This window comes from Pygocentrus nattereri, chromosome 28 (genome assembly GCF_015220715.1).
Source record: "Pygocentrus nattereri isolate fPygNat1 chromosome 28, fPygNat1.pri, whole genome shotgun sequence".
In the NCBI taxonomy this organism is placed as follows: domain Eukaryota; kingdom Metazoa; phylum Chordata; class Actinopteri; order Characiformes; family Serrasalmidae; genus Pygocentrus; species Pygocentrus nattereri.
In genome coordinates, this window is record NC_051238.1 from 2,216,432 (window position 1) to 2,235,087 (window position 18,656).

General features: G+C 42.1%; 2 protein-coding genes across 2 annotated transcripts in view; both read right to left on the minus strand.

Moving 5' to 3' along the window:
- Positions 1–399: 399 nt before the first annotated feature.
- On the minus strand, positions 400–7,885 carry ndufb11 (NADH:ubiquinone oxidoreductase subunit B11). Its single transcript, XM_017683293.2, has 3 exons — positions 7,660–7,885; positions 6,081–6,211; positions 400–611 (listed from the first exon to the last, which is right to left on the minus strand). The coding sequence occupies exons 1-3, from the start codon at positions 7,816–7,818 to the stop codon at positions 482–484; spliced, it is 420 nt and encodes a 139-aa protein (XP_017538782.1). The 5' UTR covers positions 7,819–7,885; the 3' UTR covers positions 400–481.
- Positions 7,886–14,345: 6,460 nt separating this feature from the next.
- The window catches only part of def6a (DEF6 guanine nucleotide exchange factor a), a 43,864-nt gene continuing 39,553 nt past the window's right edge, over positions 14,346–18,656 (minus strand). Inside the window, exons 9-11 of the mRNA XM_017683300.2 lie at positions 18,349–18,547; positions 17,682–17,772; positions 14,346–14,842 (exon numbers count right to left, since the gene is read on the minus strand). Coding sequence (XP_017538789.1) covers positions 14,658–14,842; positions 17,682–17,772; positions 18,349–18,547 — 475 coding nt within the window. The 3' untranslated portion in view covers positions 14,346–14,657. The remainder of the gene's footprint in view (positions 14,843–17,681; positions 17,773–18,348; positions 18,548–18,656) is intronic.

The following is an 18,656-nucleotide window of genomic DNA, read 5'->3' on the forward strand; positions in this document are numbered from 1 at the left end:
ATATATATATATATATATATATATATATATATATATATATGACTTTATTTTACTTAATTGACCAATTAATATTAAAATATTTTCTTCCACAATATGTGCGTGTGTCTTTTATTTTGTATTTATGTGATTTGTAGGCAAGCCATCAGTTTACTTGTATTCAAAAAAACTTTACAATTCCACTTTTGTTCGCTGGTGCCAGAACGGAAAGCTAACTTTTCTTAGCTGCCCTGCGATGGACTGGCGACCTGTCCAGGGTGTATCCTGCTTTTCGCCCAATGACTGCTGGGATAGGCTCCAGCACCCAGCCTTAAACAGTGCATGGAGCTTAAACTCAAAATCCTTTACCTGAGTCATTGTAATGTGGAGATGCATCAGAACCAAAGGTGCACATCAGTCGGATGAGGCGTGGTAACAACATTAGATGTTTATTGTGATAGTTTACTAGAATTTAATGTACAGTCACACACAAATGATAAGGGTACTACTCGTCCGATGACGAGGGGAGAACGATCCTGCTGGGGTCGTAGTAGTTCTCGTCGATGAGCGGCAGCCCCTGAGCCTCCCTCTGTTTGATCAGCAGCTCGGCCTCGCGGCGAGCCCACTGCCTCATACTGCAGAGAAAAGAGAAGAACAGACAGTCGTTATCGCCCCAACTCCCTCGGTCCACATACTCTTCACTCGTCTGGTCACCGCATTGATGGTTATACCCAGTGGAGAGAATTCCGGGTGCCAGTTACTGTGATATAATGAATAAACTAGGGCTGGGTGATTAATCGAATTCACAATATCCTGTGGCGTGGGTCTAGTTTTCGGGCTTGTGTGCAGGAGCAGAAGGGCGGGAAACCAGCCCACTGCAGGTGGGAGCGGGACACATGAAGTGAATTCCTGCAAATTAATGAACGGCCTAAATAAAGTAGAACGATCAGTAAATCATATGTATAAACAATTTAAATGGACAATTGGACTAACGATCCAGGGGAAGAGGGGGATGAAATCCAGCAGGAGCGGGCGGGTGCGGGACTAACGATCCAGGGGAAGAGGGGGATGAAATCCAGCAGGAGCGGGCGGGTGCGGGACTAACGATCCAGGGGGAGAGGGGGATGAAATCCAGCAGGAGCGGGCGGGTGCGGAATCTTCATTCTCCGTCAATCTGAAGAACCATTTCACCACACAGAGAACACTTTAATCATGCAAAGGGGTCTTTGGTTGTTCATGGTTCTATACAGAACCCTTCTTTGTGGCTAAACAACCCTTAAAGAACCATTTTTAGGAGTGTAGGTTAAAGTAACTTGGAATTCAAACCCATATCCTTCATTCTTCTTGATGTGTGTGTACGTTCTTTATGAATCGGTCTACATCACTGTGTGAGATATGAGGAAGGTCCTCAGGACGACTCGAGAAGCTTCTTACTTCCATGTTTTGAAATGAGTGGCAGGCTAACCAGATGTGTTGCTACCTGCTTTGTCGCCATTTCCTCTTAACGCCGTCAGAGCGTGAAAGGGTCTATTTAAAGCCCTTCTTCTGCAACAGTGTTGGAGCTTTACTCACCATAAACATCCCTGACTCGCCCGCTCGGCAACTCCTTCACGCACCGTGTATAAACAGGAGCCACGATTAATCTATTAGTCAGGCTAATGTTGGTGATCGACAGGCTGGCGGTCTCCCGTCGCTCTCAGAACACAACTAAACTATAAAAATGATTAAGGGCGGCTTGTATTCTAACTCAGACCGTGAGCAGGTCAGCACCCCACTGCTGGTCCACCCTCGGACCACCTGGATTACTGTCCCGCACACAAGCTCTAACTAGGTTTTCATCTCCTCAAACAGATTTTAGATGCACAGAGACTTTTATTTTAGAAAAACTAAGAAAAATATTACAAAATAAATGACTAGGCACAATGTAAAATGATTTTAAATATTGCTGATGCTGCGTTAAATTCAAAGCACAACCAAAGAAAGGAGGGAAGGACAAAATCAGTAAACTGGACTGTAAATAGAAAATAACTGATGAAAAGTGGAATTTTGTCCATTACTCTGCATAACCACTGCTGGACCACCCGGAAAACGCTGAGCAAAACGTCAGTGGACCACCTGCTTTGCCATCAGTGGGCTGACAGTGGCCCACTATGCTCCTGCTAGCAGGGAAATACAAAAGCAGTGCTGATAATGACAGAAACGACACACAAAATGAAGCAAAGCACTCAAAAACAGACGAAAAGGGTGAGGAGAAACGAAAACAGCAGCTGGCAGCCAAGCAGACGAAAGGGCGGATCCACAGCTGCAGGTTCATCACACATTCAGCACATTTCACGCATGGTTCTTCAAGGGTTCCTTAGTAAAGAACATTGCTCTATATCAAACTATGAACACTCAGAACAACCCTTTGCATGTTTAAATGGTTCCCTGCATAGTGAAATGGTTCTTCAGATTGATAGAGAATGCACTGTAGATGGTTCTACATAGAACCTTTCTGGGGAAAAAAGGTTTGAAATTGTAACAATAGAAGAACCCTTTATGAAAAAATGTCAATGTAGAACCATTTAGAACACATTCTACATCAATCTGGAGAACGCCTTCACAATACAAAGAACCCTTTAATCAAGGGGTCTTTGAATGTTCCGGGTTTTACATAGAAAAATGTTTTTTACTCAAGAACCCAGTCTGTTCTACAGTTTCTCATTAGACTGAATGAATAACCGACTCTAAATGTAGGTATTGTGATATAAACCGAGTCTGTTCTACAGTTTCTCATTAGGCTGAATGAATAACCGACTCTAAATGTAGGTATTGTGATATAAACCGAGTCCGTTCTACAGTTTCTCATTAGGCTGAATGAATAACCGGCTCTAAATGTAGGTATTGTGATATAAACCGAGTCCGTTCTACAGTTTCTCATTAGGCTGAATGAATAACCGACTCTAAATGTAGGTATTGTGATATAAACCGAGTCTGTTCTACAGTTTCTCATTAGGCTGAATGAATAACCGACTCTAAATGTAGGTATTGTGATATAAACCGAGTCTGTTCTACAGTTTCTCATTAGGCTGAATGAATAACCGACTCTAAATGTAGGTATTGTGATATAAACCGAGTCTGTTCTACAGTTTCTCATTAGGCTGAATGAATAACCGGCTCTAAATGTAGGTATTGTGATATAAACCGAGTCCGTTCTACAGTTTCTCATTAGGCTGAATGAATAACCGACTCTAAATGTAGGTATTGTGATATAAACCGAGTCTGTTCTACAGTTTCTCATTAGACTGAATGAATAACCGACTCTAAATGTAGGTATTGTGATATAAACCGAGTCCGTTCTACAGTTTCTCATTAGGCTGAATGAATAACCGACTCTAAATGTAGGTATTGTGATATAAACCGAGTCTGTTCTACAGTTTCTCATTAGGCTGAATGAATAACCGGCTCTAAATGTAGGTATTGTGATATAAACCGAGTCCGTTCTACAGTTTCTCATTAGACTGAATGAATAACCGACTCTAAATGTAGGTATTGTGATATAAACCGAGTCCGTTCTACAGTTTCTCATTAGACTGAATGAATAACCGACTCTAAATGTAGGTATTGTGATATAAACCGAGTCTGTTCTACAGTTTCTCATTAGGCTGAATGAATAACCGACTCTAAATGTAGGTATTGTGATATAAACCGAGTCCGTTCTACAGTTTCTCATTAGACTGAATGAATAACCGACTCTAAATGTAGGTATTGTGATATAAACCGAGTCCGTTCTACAGTTTCTCATTAGACTGAATGAATAACCGACTCTAAATGTAGGTATTGTGATATAAACCGACTCTAAATGTAGGTATTGTGATATAAACCGAGTCTGTTCTACAGTTTCTCATTAGGCTGAATGAATAACCGACTCTAAATGTAGGTATTGTGATATAAACCGAGTCTGTTCTACAGTTTCTCATTAGGCTGAATGAATAACCGACTCTAAATGTAGGTATTGTGATATAAACCGAGTCCGTTCTACAGTTTCTCATTAGGCTGAATGAATAACCGGCTCTAAATGTAGGTATTGTGATATAAACCGAGTCCGTTCTACAGTTTCTCATTAGGCTGAATGAATAACCGACTCTAAATGTAGGTATTGTGATATAAACCGAGTCTGTTCTACAGTTTCTCATTAGGCTGAATGAATAACCGACTCTAAATGTAGGTATTGTGATATAAACCGAGTCCGTTCTACAGTTTCTCATTAGGCTGAATGAATAACCGACTCTAAATGTAGGTATTGTGATATAAAATCGGTTTATATCACAATACCTACATTTAGAGTCGGTTATTCATTCAGTCTAATGAGAAACTGTAGAACGGACTCGGTTTATATCACAATACCTACATTTAGAGTCGGTTATTCATTCAGTCTAATGAGAAACTGTAGAACGGACTCGGTTTATATCACAATACCTACATTTAGAGTCGGTTATTCATTCAGCCTAATGAGAAACTGTAGAACGGACTCGGTTTATATCACAATACCTACATTTAGAGCCGGTTATTCATTCAGTCTAATGAGAAACTGTAGAACGGACTTGGTTTATATCACAATACCTACATTTAGAGTCAGTTATTCATTCAGTCTAATGAGAAACTGTAGAACGGACTCGGTTTATATCACAATACCTACATTTAGAGCCGGTTATTCATTCAGCCTAATGAGAAACTGTAGAACGGACTCGGTTTATATCACAATACCTACATTTAGAGCCGGTTATTCATTCAGTCTAATGAGAAACTGTAGAACGGACTCGGTTTATATCACAATACCTACATTTAGAGCCGGTTATTCATTCAGCCTAATGAGAAACTGTAGAACGGACTCGGTTTATATCACAATACCTACATTTAGAGTCGGTTATTCATTCAGCCTAATGAGAAACTGTAGAACAGACTCGGTTTATATCACAATACCTACATTTAGAGCCGGTTATTCATTCAGTCTAATGAGAAACTGTAGAACAGACTCGGTTTATATCACAATACCTACATTTAGAGCCGGTTATTCATTCAGTCTAATGAGAAACTGTAGAACGGACTCGGTTTATATCACAATACCTACATTTAGAGCCGGTTATTCATTCAGTCTAATGAGAAACTGTAGAACGGACTCGGTTTATATCACAATACCTACATTTAGAGTCGGTTATTCATTCAGTCTAATGAGAAACTGTAGAACGGACTCGGTTTATATCACAATACCTACATTTAGAGTCGGTTATTCATTCAGCCTAATGAGAAACTGTAGAACGGACTCGGTTTATATCACAATACCTACATTTAGAGTCGGTTATTCATTCAGCCTAATGAGAAACTGTAGAACAGACTAGGTTTATATCACAATACCTACATTTAGAGTCGGTTATTCATTCAGTCTAATGAGAAACTGTAGAACAGACTCGGTTTATATCACAATACCTACATTTAGAGTCGGTTATTCATTCAGTCTAATGAGAAACTGTAGAACAGACTCGGTTTATATCACAATACCTACATTTAGAGTCGGTTATTCATTCAGCCTAATGAGAAACTGTAGAACAGACTCGGTTTATATCACAATACCTACATTTAGAGTCGGTTTATATCACAATACCTACATTTAGAGTCGGTTATTCATTCAGTCTAATGAGAAACTGTAGAACAGACTCGGTTTATATCACAATACCTACATTTAGAGTCGGTTATTCATTCAGCCTAATGAGAAACTGTAGAACGGACTCGGTTTATATCACAATACCTACATTTAGAGTCGGTTATTCATTCAGCCTAATGAGAAACTGTAGAACGGACTCGGTTTATATCACAATACCTACATTTAGAGTCGGTTATTCATTCAGTCTAATGAGAAACTGTAGAACAGACTCGGTTTATATCACAATACCTACATTTAGAGTCGGTTATTCATTCAGCCTAATGAGAAACTGTAGAACAGACTCGGTTTATATCACAATACCTACATTTAGAGTCGGTTATTCATTCAGCCTAATGAGAAACTGTAGAACAGACTCGGTTTATATCACAATACCTACATTATTTCTACAGTCTGTTCTGCTTACCCGTGGTCTGGTAAATAATGGATAAAGGTTCCTCCAATAACGATGGCCATGGAAATGCTGAAGAAAAAGGCCAGCCTCATGTTCCACTCATCCACAAATGGGTCTGAGGAGAAGCCGTGGTAATCTGGATTCTGCAAAGTCAAGAGAAAAGATCCTGGTTCAGAATGAACCAACACTGTTCTCCTATTGGTAGTGTCCTTTATTCATACATATTATATTATATTCCCAGACCCAGATTAAGGCTAATCCTGGCTTAATCCATAATAGGAAAATCAGCCCTATCTACCCGAACGTATCCAGACAGGTGTTCTAATGAGTTCAGCTACTTCAAGGCCACCCACTGCATATAAAGTTCATAGAAAAGCACTGGCCAATAGAATGAGACACTCTGGAGCAGCTCTACATGATCCTAAGGTCACCAGGTCCAATGCCGGGCGTGGACTAGAGGGGTATAAAGCCCCCCCAGCAGTGGTGTTTGATACTGCAAAATTTGGTATTGATCCGATACCAAGTAAGTGCAGGGCCAGTATCGCTGATACCAACACGTCTTACTGCTAAAAGCAGCTTATGCCCTTTCATGCAGGGTAAAGCAGTGTGTCATGATTTATGAGGTGAATCCATCATCAATATTCTAAATATTAATACATTTTCATGAACACACGACTTCAGTTCTTCAGTGGTCAGGACCCCCATGGACCCTCACAGAGCAGGAATGCTACTGGTGGTGGTGTGTTAGTATTTGTTGCGCTGGTCTGAGTGGATCAGACACAGCAGTGCTGCTGGAGTTTTTAAACACCTCAGTGTCGCTGCTGGTCTGAGAATAGTCCACCAACCAAAAATATCCAGCCAACAGCGTCCTGTGGGCAGCGTCCTGTGGGCAGCGTACTGTGGGCGGCGTCCTGTGGGCGGCGTCCTGTGGGCGGCGTCCTGTGGGCGGCGTCCTGTGACCACTGATGAAGGACTAGAGGATGACCAACACAAACTGAGCAGCAGCAGATGAGCTGTCGTCTCTGACTACATCTACAGGGTGGATCGACAAGGTAGGAGTGTCTAATAGTGTGGACAGTGAGTGGACACAGTGTTTAAAAACTCCAGCAGCTCTGCTGTCTGATCCACTCAGACCAGCACAACACACACTAACACACCACCACCAGTAGCATTCCTGCTCTGTGAGGGTCCATGGGGGTCCTGAGCACTGAAGAACAGGGTAACAGAGTATCAGAGAACCAGATGGACTACATAGCTTTTTTGCTGCTGTACAGAACCCATGGTCCTAAATAGAACCATTCCCTTCACCAAAGAACCCTTTAAGAACGACCGTACATTATTTACGTTTGTCAGGTCACGTGACTCAGAGGCTCGTCTGTGATTGGCTAGGAGGCGCGAAACGCAGGACAAAAGCTCCGGTCATTGGTTAGAGGCTGATTTGCATACCGTGACCCTCCGTGCAGAGGACAGGTCACACCGGGAGGCATTAAAGCGCTTCCAGCCCGCGCGCGTGTGTAGTCTGCTTTCTGCTTTCCGCGCGCGCCCGTGTTGTGTCTGACCTGCGCGAGCGCGTGATGTGCGCGTTACGTACGTGCTGGAACTGGTTGACCTCCCCGTGCTCCTCTCGGTCAGCCGCGCGCGGCTGCAGCTCGGTCACGACGGCGCCCCGGGAGCGCGCGCTGTTAGAGACGGCGCGAGCGAGGCACACGGAGCGGAGCCCCGCGCGCAGCGCGCGGAGTAACGGAGCCATCACACACACCCCGACTGAGGACACACACTCAGAGTCTCCGGAACAGCCCGCACTGATCTGGAAATAATACACACCCGCGTGCACGTAGCGCCCCCTACCGCACCGGAGGAACACCACGCCGCGTTAACTGGGTCGCGCTCTTAAAGGGGACGTCCACCCATTTTTGAAAATTCCAATAATTCATCCATATACTGCCATAAATTATAAAGGGTCAGACACGTATTTCAAAAATATATGTGCCGATAGTTTGTGTACATATATGTAAGTATTAAATATTGATCATATATGCATAATATATGGACCATACATCCCAGTTCAGTTCTGACTGGTACCGCTTTATGTATTTGCTTCTCAGTACTAAACTGGTCTGTCAGTCTGTCAGGAAACAATATTTTCACTAATGTAATGTTTTGATGCTCTTACAGTTCAACATTTACAAATATATGTAACATTTAACAATATATGATATATGGAAGGCGTATATTACACTTATATGCTTCATGTTACGTTTGTAAATGTTGAACTGTTCTAAGAGCTGCTCACAGTGGTGGTGATGGGAACCAGACGTCCCTCTAAAAGCTCCTACAGAAAGTTCCTACATGAACTGGTTCTGAATTCACTGCCTGATGACTGAGACGCTGTTTTATGAGAGTTTAGAGAACTTCAACTCCATCCATGGTGGAGGGAGACATGCAGGGCGCTGTGCGGCAAAATAGTCCCCAAAGAAAACTCATTATTCCAGATTTTCCACTGTTTTCCCATCATCAACATTCCATATAAACTCAGAAGACTCGTGGAGGTTCTCTGGTGGTTCTGGATGGTAAATAAAGTGTCTATATCTGTGTTGTAGTCATGGCGACGCCTGGTTCCTATCACCACCACTGTAAAGACGTCTGAACCACTTCACACCAAACCGCACTTGGTTACTAACTTAAACCATAATCAATCAGTTATAACGTTACTTAGGGCCCCCAGAAACAGCCCTGCTCCTCAGCATCTGCCAAAAATATATTTTTGTTTATTCATAACTTGTTTTTGTAGCACTTTGAGCTGGTTATAAATACCATGTATTGTAAGTGTTCTTATAAAACTTTGCTATTCATTATTATTAGTGGGTTTGATTGATTGGCTGTTCTGTATTTACACTCCTTATACCTTCTGTTTCAGTGGGTGGGGCTAAGATGCTATGGGCCGAATATGTTGGTATATGTAAATTAGTTTTTGTCACATTGCCAGAACAGGCTGTTATTGCAGTGAAGGTTCCATATATGCACTATATTGATAGTAATAATAACATATTATTATTTTGCTGTGCTGCAAAATTGTGGACGTCCAATTACAGCAGCATTTTTTGTAGAAATTGAGCTCTAAAACATTTTTTTTAGAGTTTTACTTCACTGGCAATCTGTTCGTAGGGAGGTGACGTGTAGTCCTGTTTGGACAGCAGACGATCCTCACTTCAGCGCAGGATCCTGAGCTAAATTAGAAAGCGGGACAGCTCAGATGAGTCGTTAGAGTAGATAAACCGTCTGCTTTGTGAAATGAATTGTCTCCTTATTGCTCACTCTATTCGTACTTCTGCTTTGAAAGCACACTGTAAGGCTGTTTTTTGCATCCACGGTTCTGGTGCCCTTTAAAAAAGGCCTGCAGTAAGTGATAAAATCTCACTCTGAAGGCTCAGCTCAGCCTAAGACGTGACGTGTGCTATCTGCAGCACAAGCAGGAAATGTACAAACCGCAAGAGCTTCAGTCTTTCAGCTTATTTCCTTCTTACAGGAACGGCAGTCAAAAAAAACTGAGCATCTCCGGCCTCAGCAAGTGGCGTTAAAGGGCTTATACCTACGTTCTAATTCTCATTTATGGGGTTTTATGTAAAAAAAACAGTCATAATTCATTACTACATGATCAAAAATACATTTATTATTACTATTTTTGAAGATTAGTTTCCAGATATGGACTAGTTTTTAAATGTTAATGTTGAGATACTACATAAAGCTCTAATTTCAAACAAAAAACAAGGAAAGGTCAGATTTCTATGATATGGGCCCTTTAAAAAAGGCTAACAATAGTCTTAATTAACCAATGGCCTATTACAGTGGTTATCAAAGACTGGCCCCGGGGCCAAATGTAGCCTGCAAACATATTTGAATTGGCCTGTGGCCAGTACGCTGCAGTTCCTCTGTGTCCACTCTATTACCTCATCGGTCCACCTTGTAGGTGTAAAGTCAGAGACGACAGCTCATCTGCTGCTGCACAGTTTGTGTTGGTCATCCTCTAGTCCTTCATCAGTGGTCACAGCACGCTGCCCACAGGACGCTGCCCACAGGACGCTGTTGGCTGGATATTTTTAGTTGGTGGACTATTCTCAGTCCAGCAGTGACACTGAGGGGTCTAAAAACTCCAGCAGCACTGCTGTGTCTGATCCACTCAGACCAGCACAACACACACTAACACACCACCACCACTTCAGTGTCACTACAGTGCTGAGAATGATCCACCACCCAAACAGTACCTGCTCTGTGAGGGTCCATGGGGGTCCTGACCACTGAAGAACAGGGTAACAGAGTATCAGAGAAACAGATGGACTACAGTCTGTAACTGTAGAACTACAGAGTGCAGCTATACAGTAAGTGGTCATAATGTTATGCCTGATTTATGTATATATATATATGCAGAATTGAATAGGAATATGCTTCATATCATATTTTATTATTACTCTAAAACAATTTGGTAAGTACTTACTGATCCAAATCACCCTAAATAAGCATCCCAGCAATAAAAGCAGCCGTATGCATCTTTTACACAGTGATAGGAAAGTCGGAAGTTGTTCATATTTCAAAAACGTGAAGTTTGGAATAATCTTGTGAATAATTTTGTCTTCTACGTCTGGTATTTTGATCTGACCCTCTCTGAGAAAGTCTGGCCTACAGCACTAACACTAGAGACATTCACATCTTGATACATTTTCCTTTATTGAACATTTAGTACATACAAGCAACGCATTCACCGTTTGTAAAAATCCAGAAAAAGAATCACGGTTTCATGGATGTACCTCGGCCACAAATCTATTGCAGCAATACTTAGAACGGCGCCCACATTTATGAGCCCTTGCCGTGAAGAACAGAGCACTACGAGCTACTTTAACGTCGGACTTCTTCAGCCCAAAGTCAAGCCTGTCATATAGCGTTCCTATTGGTCAGCCCTCATTAGGGCGTGGCATCTTTCAATACCCGGACCGGTATACCCGGTAAGAACACCCAATTCTGGGCAAGAAATGATTAAAACAATTATCTTACAAAAACTCTGATGGACTGGCGTCCAGGGTGTATCCGCCTTTCACCCGAAGACGGCTGGGATAGGCTCCAGCATCCCCCCGCGACCCTGACGGACAAGCGGCTTAGAAAATGGATGAATGAATCTCACAAAAACACGATATAAAATATTACAATTATGGCACAAAGTATTTTGCATAAATCCCATTTTATAGTTTTAGTACTGTTTTATCTTTTATTTATCCACATGTTGCTTTGTTAAGGATTTGAGGATGCCATTCACTTCCGTACAGCATGTGACTGGTTCTGTTTAGATTCATTGCCTTTATTCAACTGCCAAGCCTAAATAGTTCTTCAGATTAATGGAGAGCGTGTTGGCCTATATGGTTCTATTTAGCTCCGTTCTATTGTTACAGTGTCAAACTTTTATACACCCTTTAAATATGGTTCTTTGAGGGTTCCTAAGTAAAGAAAATGGTGCTACATAGAACCACGAACACTCAAAGAACCCTTTCCATGATTAGAGGGTCCTTTGCACCGTGAAATGGTTCTTCAGACGGATGCAGAATATGTTGTGTCTGCTTCTGTATAGCACCAAAAAGGGTTCTTATATCGTTACAGACTAGACATCATAACAACAGAAGAAGCTTTTTGGTGCTACGTAGAACCAGTTTCAATTCTCCATCAACCTGAAGAACCATTTAACCATGCATAATCATGCAAAGGGTCCGTTAAGGGTTTATGGTTATTTATAGAATAATTTTCTTTACTGAAGAACCCTTGAAGAACCACTGATTTAAAGTGTGTGGCCAACAGCAGCTAAAGTAGTTAGCCTGGCTGCACAGCCTCTGATTCTCGCGTCATTAGCAACGTGCTCACTGTATTCGAATACTGACACGGTTAACTGACCTGCTGGTAGCAGAAAAGTACTGAACTCTAATACCCAGCCCTAATCACCACACTGGACACCCTCTCCAATCTGATATGGTCCCTTCTCTCTCTCAGCTCTGGGTCTCTCCTGCTACAGCACTCTATCAGTCCTGGTCCTGGACGAGCCCTGTCCTGCTTATTGTTGCTGTCAATGTAATGAGAATTTCATTTTAGGCCATTTTATTGGCCCATTCATCATGAGATGTGCACACAATGTAAGCAGCAGATGGGCGGTCCTGCGATTAAGGTGCCATTTGTGTCCCACTGACATTACAGCTACAAATATGCATGAGAAGTGAAGCGTTTTTAAAGACGTTTTAAACTGAAACCCGTGCAGGTTTCAGATCAATCGTTTGAGATATGATCATTCAGATTCTTCCAAAATCATACTATTCTCATATTAATGCCTGGATCCATTCAATCTAACCCTTTTTTCATGACTCGTCCATTACAGGTTAAGAAAATGCAGCGTTCACTCAACCCTGTTATCTGAACACATTCAGCCCTATGAGGGTCACATATTCAACAGGAAGCTCCTGGTCTGAATTTCCTTTCTCTATTTTCCAGCAACCCTGTAACTGTTGATCCTGTAACTGTCAGCCCTATTACTGCCAATCCTGTTACTGCCAATCCTGTTACTGCCAACCCTGTTACTGCCAATCCTGTTACTGCCAACCCTATTACTGCCAATCCTGTTACTGTCAATTCTGTTACCAGCAACCCTGTAACTGTTGATCCTGTAACTGTCAGCCCTATTACTGCCAATCCTGTTACTGCCAACCCTATTACTGCCAATCCTGTTACTGCCAACCCTATTACTGCCAATCCTGTTACTGCCAATCCTGTTACTGTCAATTCTGTTACCAGCAACCCTGTAACTGTTGATCCTGTAACTGTCAGCCCTATTACTGCCAATCCTGTTACTGCCAATCCTGTTACTGTCAATTCTGTTACCAGCAACCCTGTAACTGTTGATCCTGTAACTGTCAACCCAATTACTGCCAATCCTGTTACTGTCAATTCTCTCACTATCAACCCTGTTACTGTCATCCCCATAACTGTCAACTCTATTACTGTCAACCCTGTTAACGTCAATCTTGTAACTGTCAACGACATAACTCAACTCTATTAATGTCAACACTGTTACTGTCAACTCTGTTACTATCAATCCTCTAACGGTCAGCCCTGTTACAGTTAATTCTGATACTGTCAATTCTGTAACTGTAACAAATTCTGTATTCTGTCTTTTTGTTCCTGAGATGAATTTAGACATTTTGTGGAAAGTTGAAGAGAAAAGATGAAGTTTAATTAACCTTCATTTTTAGGAATAACGAGGGCTAAATGGCACCTGATTGTGGAATCACCCAGCTGGAGTTTACAAGTGGTGGAAAGAGAATGTCTAAAAAGATTAGCAAAAAAAAATTCACTTGACAACAACAATTTTAGTGTTTTCCTAAGCCAGGGTTGAGCGATATTAAGATTTTTCATTTCAAAATCACAGGAAAGTCTTTTTCAAAGATCTAGACAGATAAACGGCATTATTTTTTCATATTGCAAAAAGGCCTATTAATAAATAAATATATAAATATGAAGATAAAAGTCGGCCTTATTTGTACTTGGTGCTTTTCACAAACCCTCCTGACTCATGTACAGCATCTTTTACACTGTTAAACACCCATGCAATTCAGAAATTCAGCAATTAAGCCACAAATTTGCATATGACTCTCTCGACATAAAAATAATATCATTGGTCAAAATTTTCCACATTTTGATGATAATATCGTCAAATGGCCCAACCCTAAGCTCAATAATAACTAAACACTAAAATAAGCACGGCAGGAGAAGTCCAGGACCCAGATTCACAAAAGCATCTTTAAAAATATCTTTTAAATGTATTTTTTCAGACTTAAGAAAATAATTAAAATAATAATAAAGAGGAATCTACCAATTTCGTACAAATCATACATAATTAAAGGTTTAAGATGTAAGCAGAGTCATTCAGTGTGGTGTGGTGTGAAACGCTGATCTAGAGAAACTTACTGAGTCAGAACCGCTCACAGTGGTGGTGATGGGAACCAGACGTCCCTCTAAAAGCTCCTACATGAAAAGTTCCTACATGAACTGGTTCTGAATTCACTGCCTGATGACTGAGACGCTGTTTTATGAGAGTTTAGAGAACTTCAGCTCCATTCATGGTGGAGGGAGACATGCAGGGCGCTGTGCGGCAAAATAGTCCCCAAAGAAAACTCATTATTCCAGATTTTCCACTATTTTCCATCATCAACATTCCATATAAGCTCAGAAGACTTGTGTAGGTTCTCTGGTGGTTCTGGATAGTAAATAAAATGTCTATATCTGTGTTGTAGTCATGGCGACGCCTGGTTCCCATCACCACCACTGTAAAGACGTCTGAGTCATTTCACACCAAACTGCTCAGAATGACAGATAACTCAGTGATGGAGTTATCCATGTCTGCAGACTTGGTTTTTTTTCTGGTAACTACATTGAACAACATGGTCAGAGTTTGTCTGGAGATCTTTCCTGAGGTTTTTCTTCAGAAAGCTTTTATGAATCCAGCTCCAGGATGGAGAAGCGGTGAGCTGGAGGAGACAGTGGCTTTGTATCTCTCTGAGGGGATCAATGCACGTCAATGTCTCCGTTTGAGCCCTGCGAAAGGCGTTTCTTGTCAGCGTCTCCTCTAGCCGCGTTCTCCTTGCTCTCCTCGTCCTGCTCGCTGCTTTTCTGCCAGAGCCGCAGTCCCGGGTCTTTCTGCATAGGGATCCTGAAGCTGGAGTGAAATCCTCCTACAGATGGACGCTTCTCTGGACATCACAAACACAAGGAGAATGAGATTTTAAGAAATGTTAACTGTCTGTCATAGAAATGTCTATTAAAAATTGCATGTGTGTCACAAAACTAATTACAATTCGATTCACTGTAAAAAGAAAGTAAAGAATAATATTCCTGTCCAAAAAATACATCTCCATTTTTTCCTTTCCTTATTTTTCTACATCATTTGTGTGTCATCTCTGTTACTGTCAACCTTGTCACTGTCATCCCTGTTACTCACCTCTGTTACTGTCAATTTTGGTATTGTTAATCCAGTTACTATCAACCCTGTTACTATCGACCCTGTAACTGTCGACCCTGTTACTGTTGACTTTTACCGTCAACCCTGTTACTATCAACACTGTTATGGTCAACCCTGTTATGGTCAACCCTGTTACTCTCAACCCTGTTACTGTCAACCCTGTTACTGTCAACACTGTTACTCACCTCTGTTACTGTCAATTTTGGTATTGTTAATCCAGTTACTATCAACCCTGTTACTATCGACCCTGTTACTGTCGACCCTGTTACTATCAACCCTGTTACTATCAACCCTGTTACTATCGACCCTGTTACTATCGACCCTGTTACTGTCGACCCTGTTACTGTCGACCCTGTTACTGTCGACCCTGTTACTGTCGACTTTTACGGTCAACCCTGTTACTATCAACCCTGTTACTATCGACCCTGTTACTGTCGACCCTGTTACTGTCGAACCTGTTACTATCGACCCTGTTACTGTCGACCCTGTTACTGTCGACACTGTTACTGTTGACTTTTACCGTCAACCCTGTTACTATCAACACTGTTATGGTCAACCCTGTTACTGTCAACACTGTTACTCAACTCTGTTACTGTCAACCTTTTTACGGTCAACCCTGTTACTGTCAATGCTTTTACTGTCAACCCTGTAACTGTCGATCCTGTAACGGTCGACCCTGTTACTGTCAACCCTGTTACTGTCAACCCTGTTACTGTCAACCCTGTGACTGTCAACCCTGTGACTGTCAACCCTGTGACTGTCAACCCTGTGACTGTCAACCCTGTGACTGTCTTTTTGTTCCTGAGATGAATTTAGACATTCTGTGGAAGTTGAAATGCTAATTTTCTTAGATTCAGTGTTGAAAACAGAGAAAAGGTGAAGTTCAATTAGCTTTAATTGCTAAAAGTTTTGAGGGATAAATAGCACCTGATTGTGGAATTGTGGAAAGTCATGTAAAGATAATGTTTTAAAAAATAAGTAATAAAAAAAATAAATTTCTTGAATGCAAAGCTGGGTGTCACACATCCCTCAGGCTCTGACACTCACTCCATTCCCCAGACTCCTCTGGGAAATCACGTCTCCTGCCACCTCTGACCTGCCTTCCCACTCCAATCACCGGTCTCACTCTCCTGAATCCTGATTTGGTTCACCTGTGTTGTATGTCATGACTAATTAGCTTTAGCTTATAAGCCCGGGCTTTGCATAGGATCAGTGTGACGTATTGTATCGGTTGTTGACCTACTGAGCGTTTTCTTTGTATATCTGCCTGATTGTTTCTGACCCGTTTGCCTGTTTTCCGATTACTTCTTTTGCTATTCCCTTTGGATTATCTGCCTGTGGTAATATCTCTGTGTTCTGACCTTTGGACTGTTCTCTGGACTTTGATCTTTTGCCTCGCCCTTTGGATTGTTTGGTTTTGACCCAGGCCCTTTTTGTGACTACGAGCTCGGATTACGTCTTCATTAATAAAGTCTTACTTGTTTATTTTTACCGCAAGCAACTGACTTCATCTGCGCCGTTACTCTGGGCGATACTGCCAAAATGCAACATCACAATAATTCAAGAAGTTTTCATGATATACGGGACAATACTCATTTTTTATGACATCCGAAAAGTTGGAGAAAACAAAGTTGTGGCACGTTTAAAAAATCCATGACAAACTATGAACACAGTGATTCAGCATTTTATACACTGTGTGGCACCAACACTATTAAACAGGACTTAATATGCACTTCGTAATTAAACTTACAGGTGGGAATTGCTTTTTGAGCACGATATTCTCAGGAAAGCACATCGTCTGTTTTCGCACATGCGCAAACTGAGAAATCCGAAAGAAATCAGAGTAAGAGTTCACATGCACTGAGAAATCTGAACACTGAGCTAAAGTCCAGCCTCTTTATCAGACTTCTTAATCAGACGCCGTTTACACAACCATTTAAATAATCAGACAACTGACGAAGTCTGATTAGGACATTATTATTACTGATTATGACTTATTATTATGATCGGATTATTGAGTGCATGTAAACAAACTGAGTGAGGTAACAAACTCAACACGTAACCCGTTATACAACCTCAGTTTACCAAAGCCGCAGCTGCACAGCTTCATTAGTCTAGCGGCTATTTTCCGACAGATCTGTGGTTTGTTTACATGCTCAGTGTATCCAGTGTGGACGTCCTGAAGCCTCTGCGATGTGATATGATACTACATTTGAACGCTTGCTTGCTGTTAGGACAGTGCGAGAGAGGAAGGACAACAGCTGGACACCACAAAATTAAGGAGAAAAACTCGGAGGAAAAAAAAGTCACTGTGAACTGTGAGGTCACAGATTTACACCGCCAGAAGACACACGAAACCCAGTGAGGTATTACCCATGATGCTTTGTGGTTCAGTAATAGGGCATGTTGAGGTTTGAGCTAAAGTAAGAACGCCCACACCACGCCACAGTGAGTGAGCGGAGTGAAGGCTCTAATCACAGAGACAGAAACTCAGGTCTGTGTTCAGTGTCCTACATACTGCACATCAGCCTGCACGTCACCACACACTCAAACACCACCCTCACGCCTACCTCCTGGTCCGATGGGGTGCATCAGCCGGTTCATCTGGACGTTCCAGTGTTTGACGTTAGTGCTGGCCTGCCGAAGCTTCCTCTGGGCAGCCTGTGAGGATCAATTAATCAAAACAATCATCTCCATCTTCTTTCACTACAATACCCATCATGCACAGCAAAGTCATACATAGCACCTCCCCTTTCTTGCACCCTTTGCTGCAGTAACATCCTCTGCTCTTCTAGGAAGGCTTCCTTGTGGCCACACTGTCACTGTCAGCACTGCAGTAACACTGACATGGTGGTGGTGTGTTAGTGTGTGTTGTGCTGGTCTGAGTGGATCAGACACAGCAGAGCCGCTGGAGTTTTTACTGACCACGTCAGTGTTACTGCAGTGCTGAGAATGACCCACCACCCAAATAGTACCTGCTCTGTGAGGGTCCATGGGGGTCCTGACCACTGAAGAACAGGGTAACAGAGTATCAGAGAAACAGATGGACTACAGTCTGTAACTGTAGAACTACAGAGACCAGCTATACAGTAAGTGGAGCTGATAAAGTGGAGAATGAGCGCAGAAACAAGGAGGTGGTCAGAACGTTACGTCTGATCAGTGTACATGTACAGGTGGAGACCACAAAAGTACAGCACAAAGCTGAATTGTGAAACCATCTCGTGTGTATGAACTGACCACAACATCCTGGTCCACTCTATGGCGATTGGCTCGGACTTCTTCCAGCTGCCTCTGGGCCTCCTCCAGAGCGCGGCTCTTAGTCTCCATCTCCTGCTTCATCTCCTGCTTCTCCCTCTGAGCTCGCTGGATACACTCCTCCTGCTCCTCCTGCAGACTCATCAGAGCCTTAATCTTCTCCTCCTCCTCAGCCAGCAACCTGAGGAGGTGAAGGTCAAATTCAAACTTATTTCTCACAACAACAAAGTGCTTTTTCACAACTACAGCAGGAAAACGATCAAGACAAATAAACTCCTATTATTTATAGT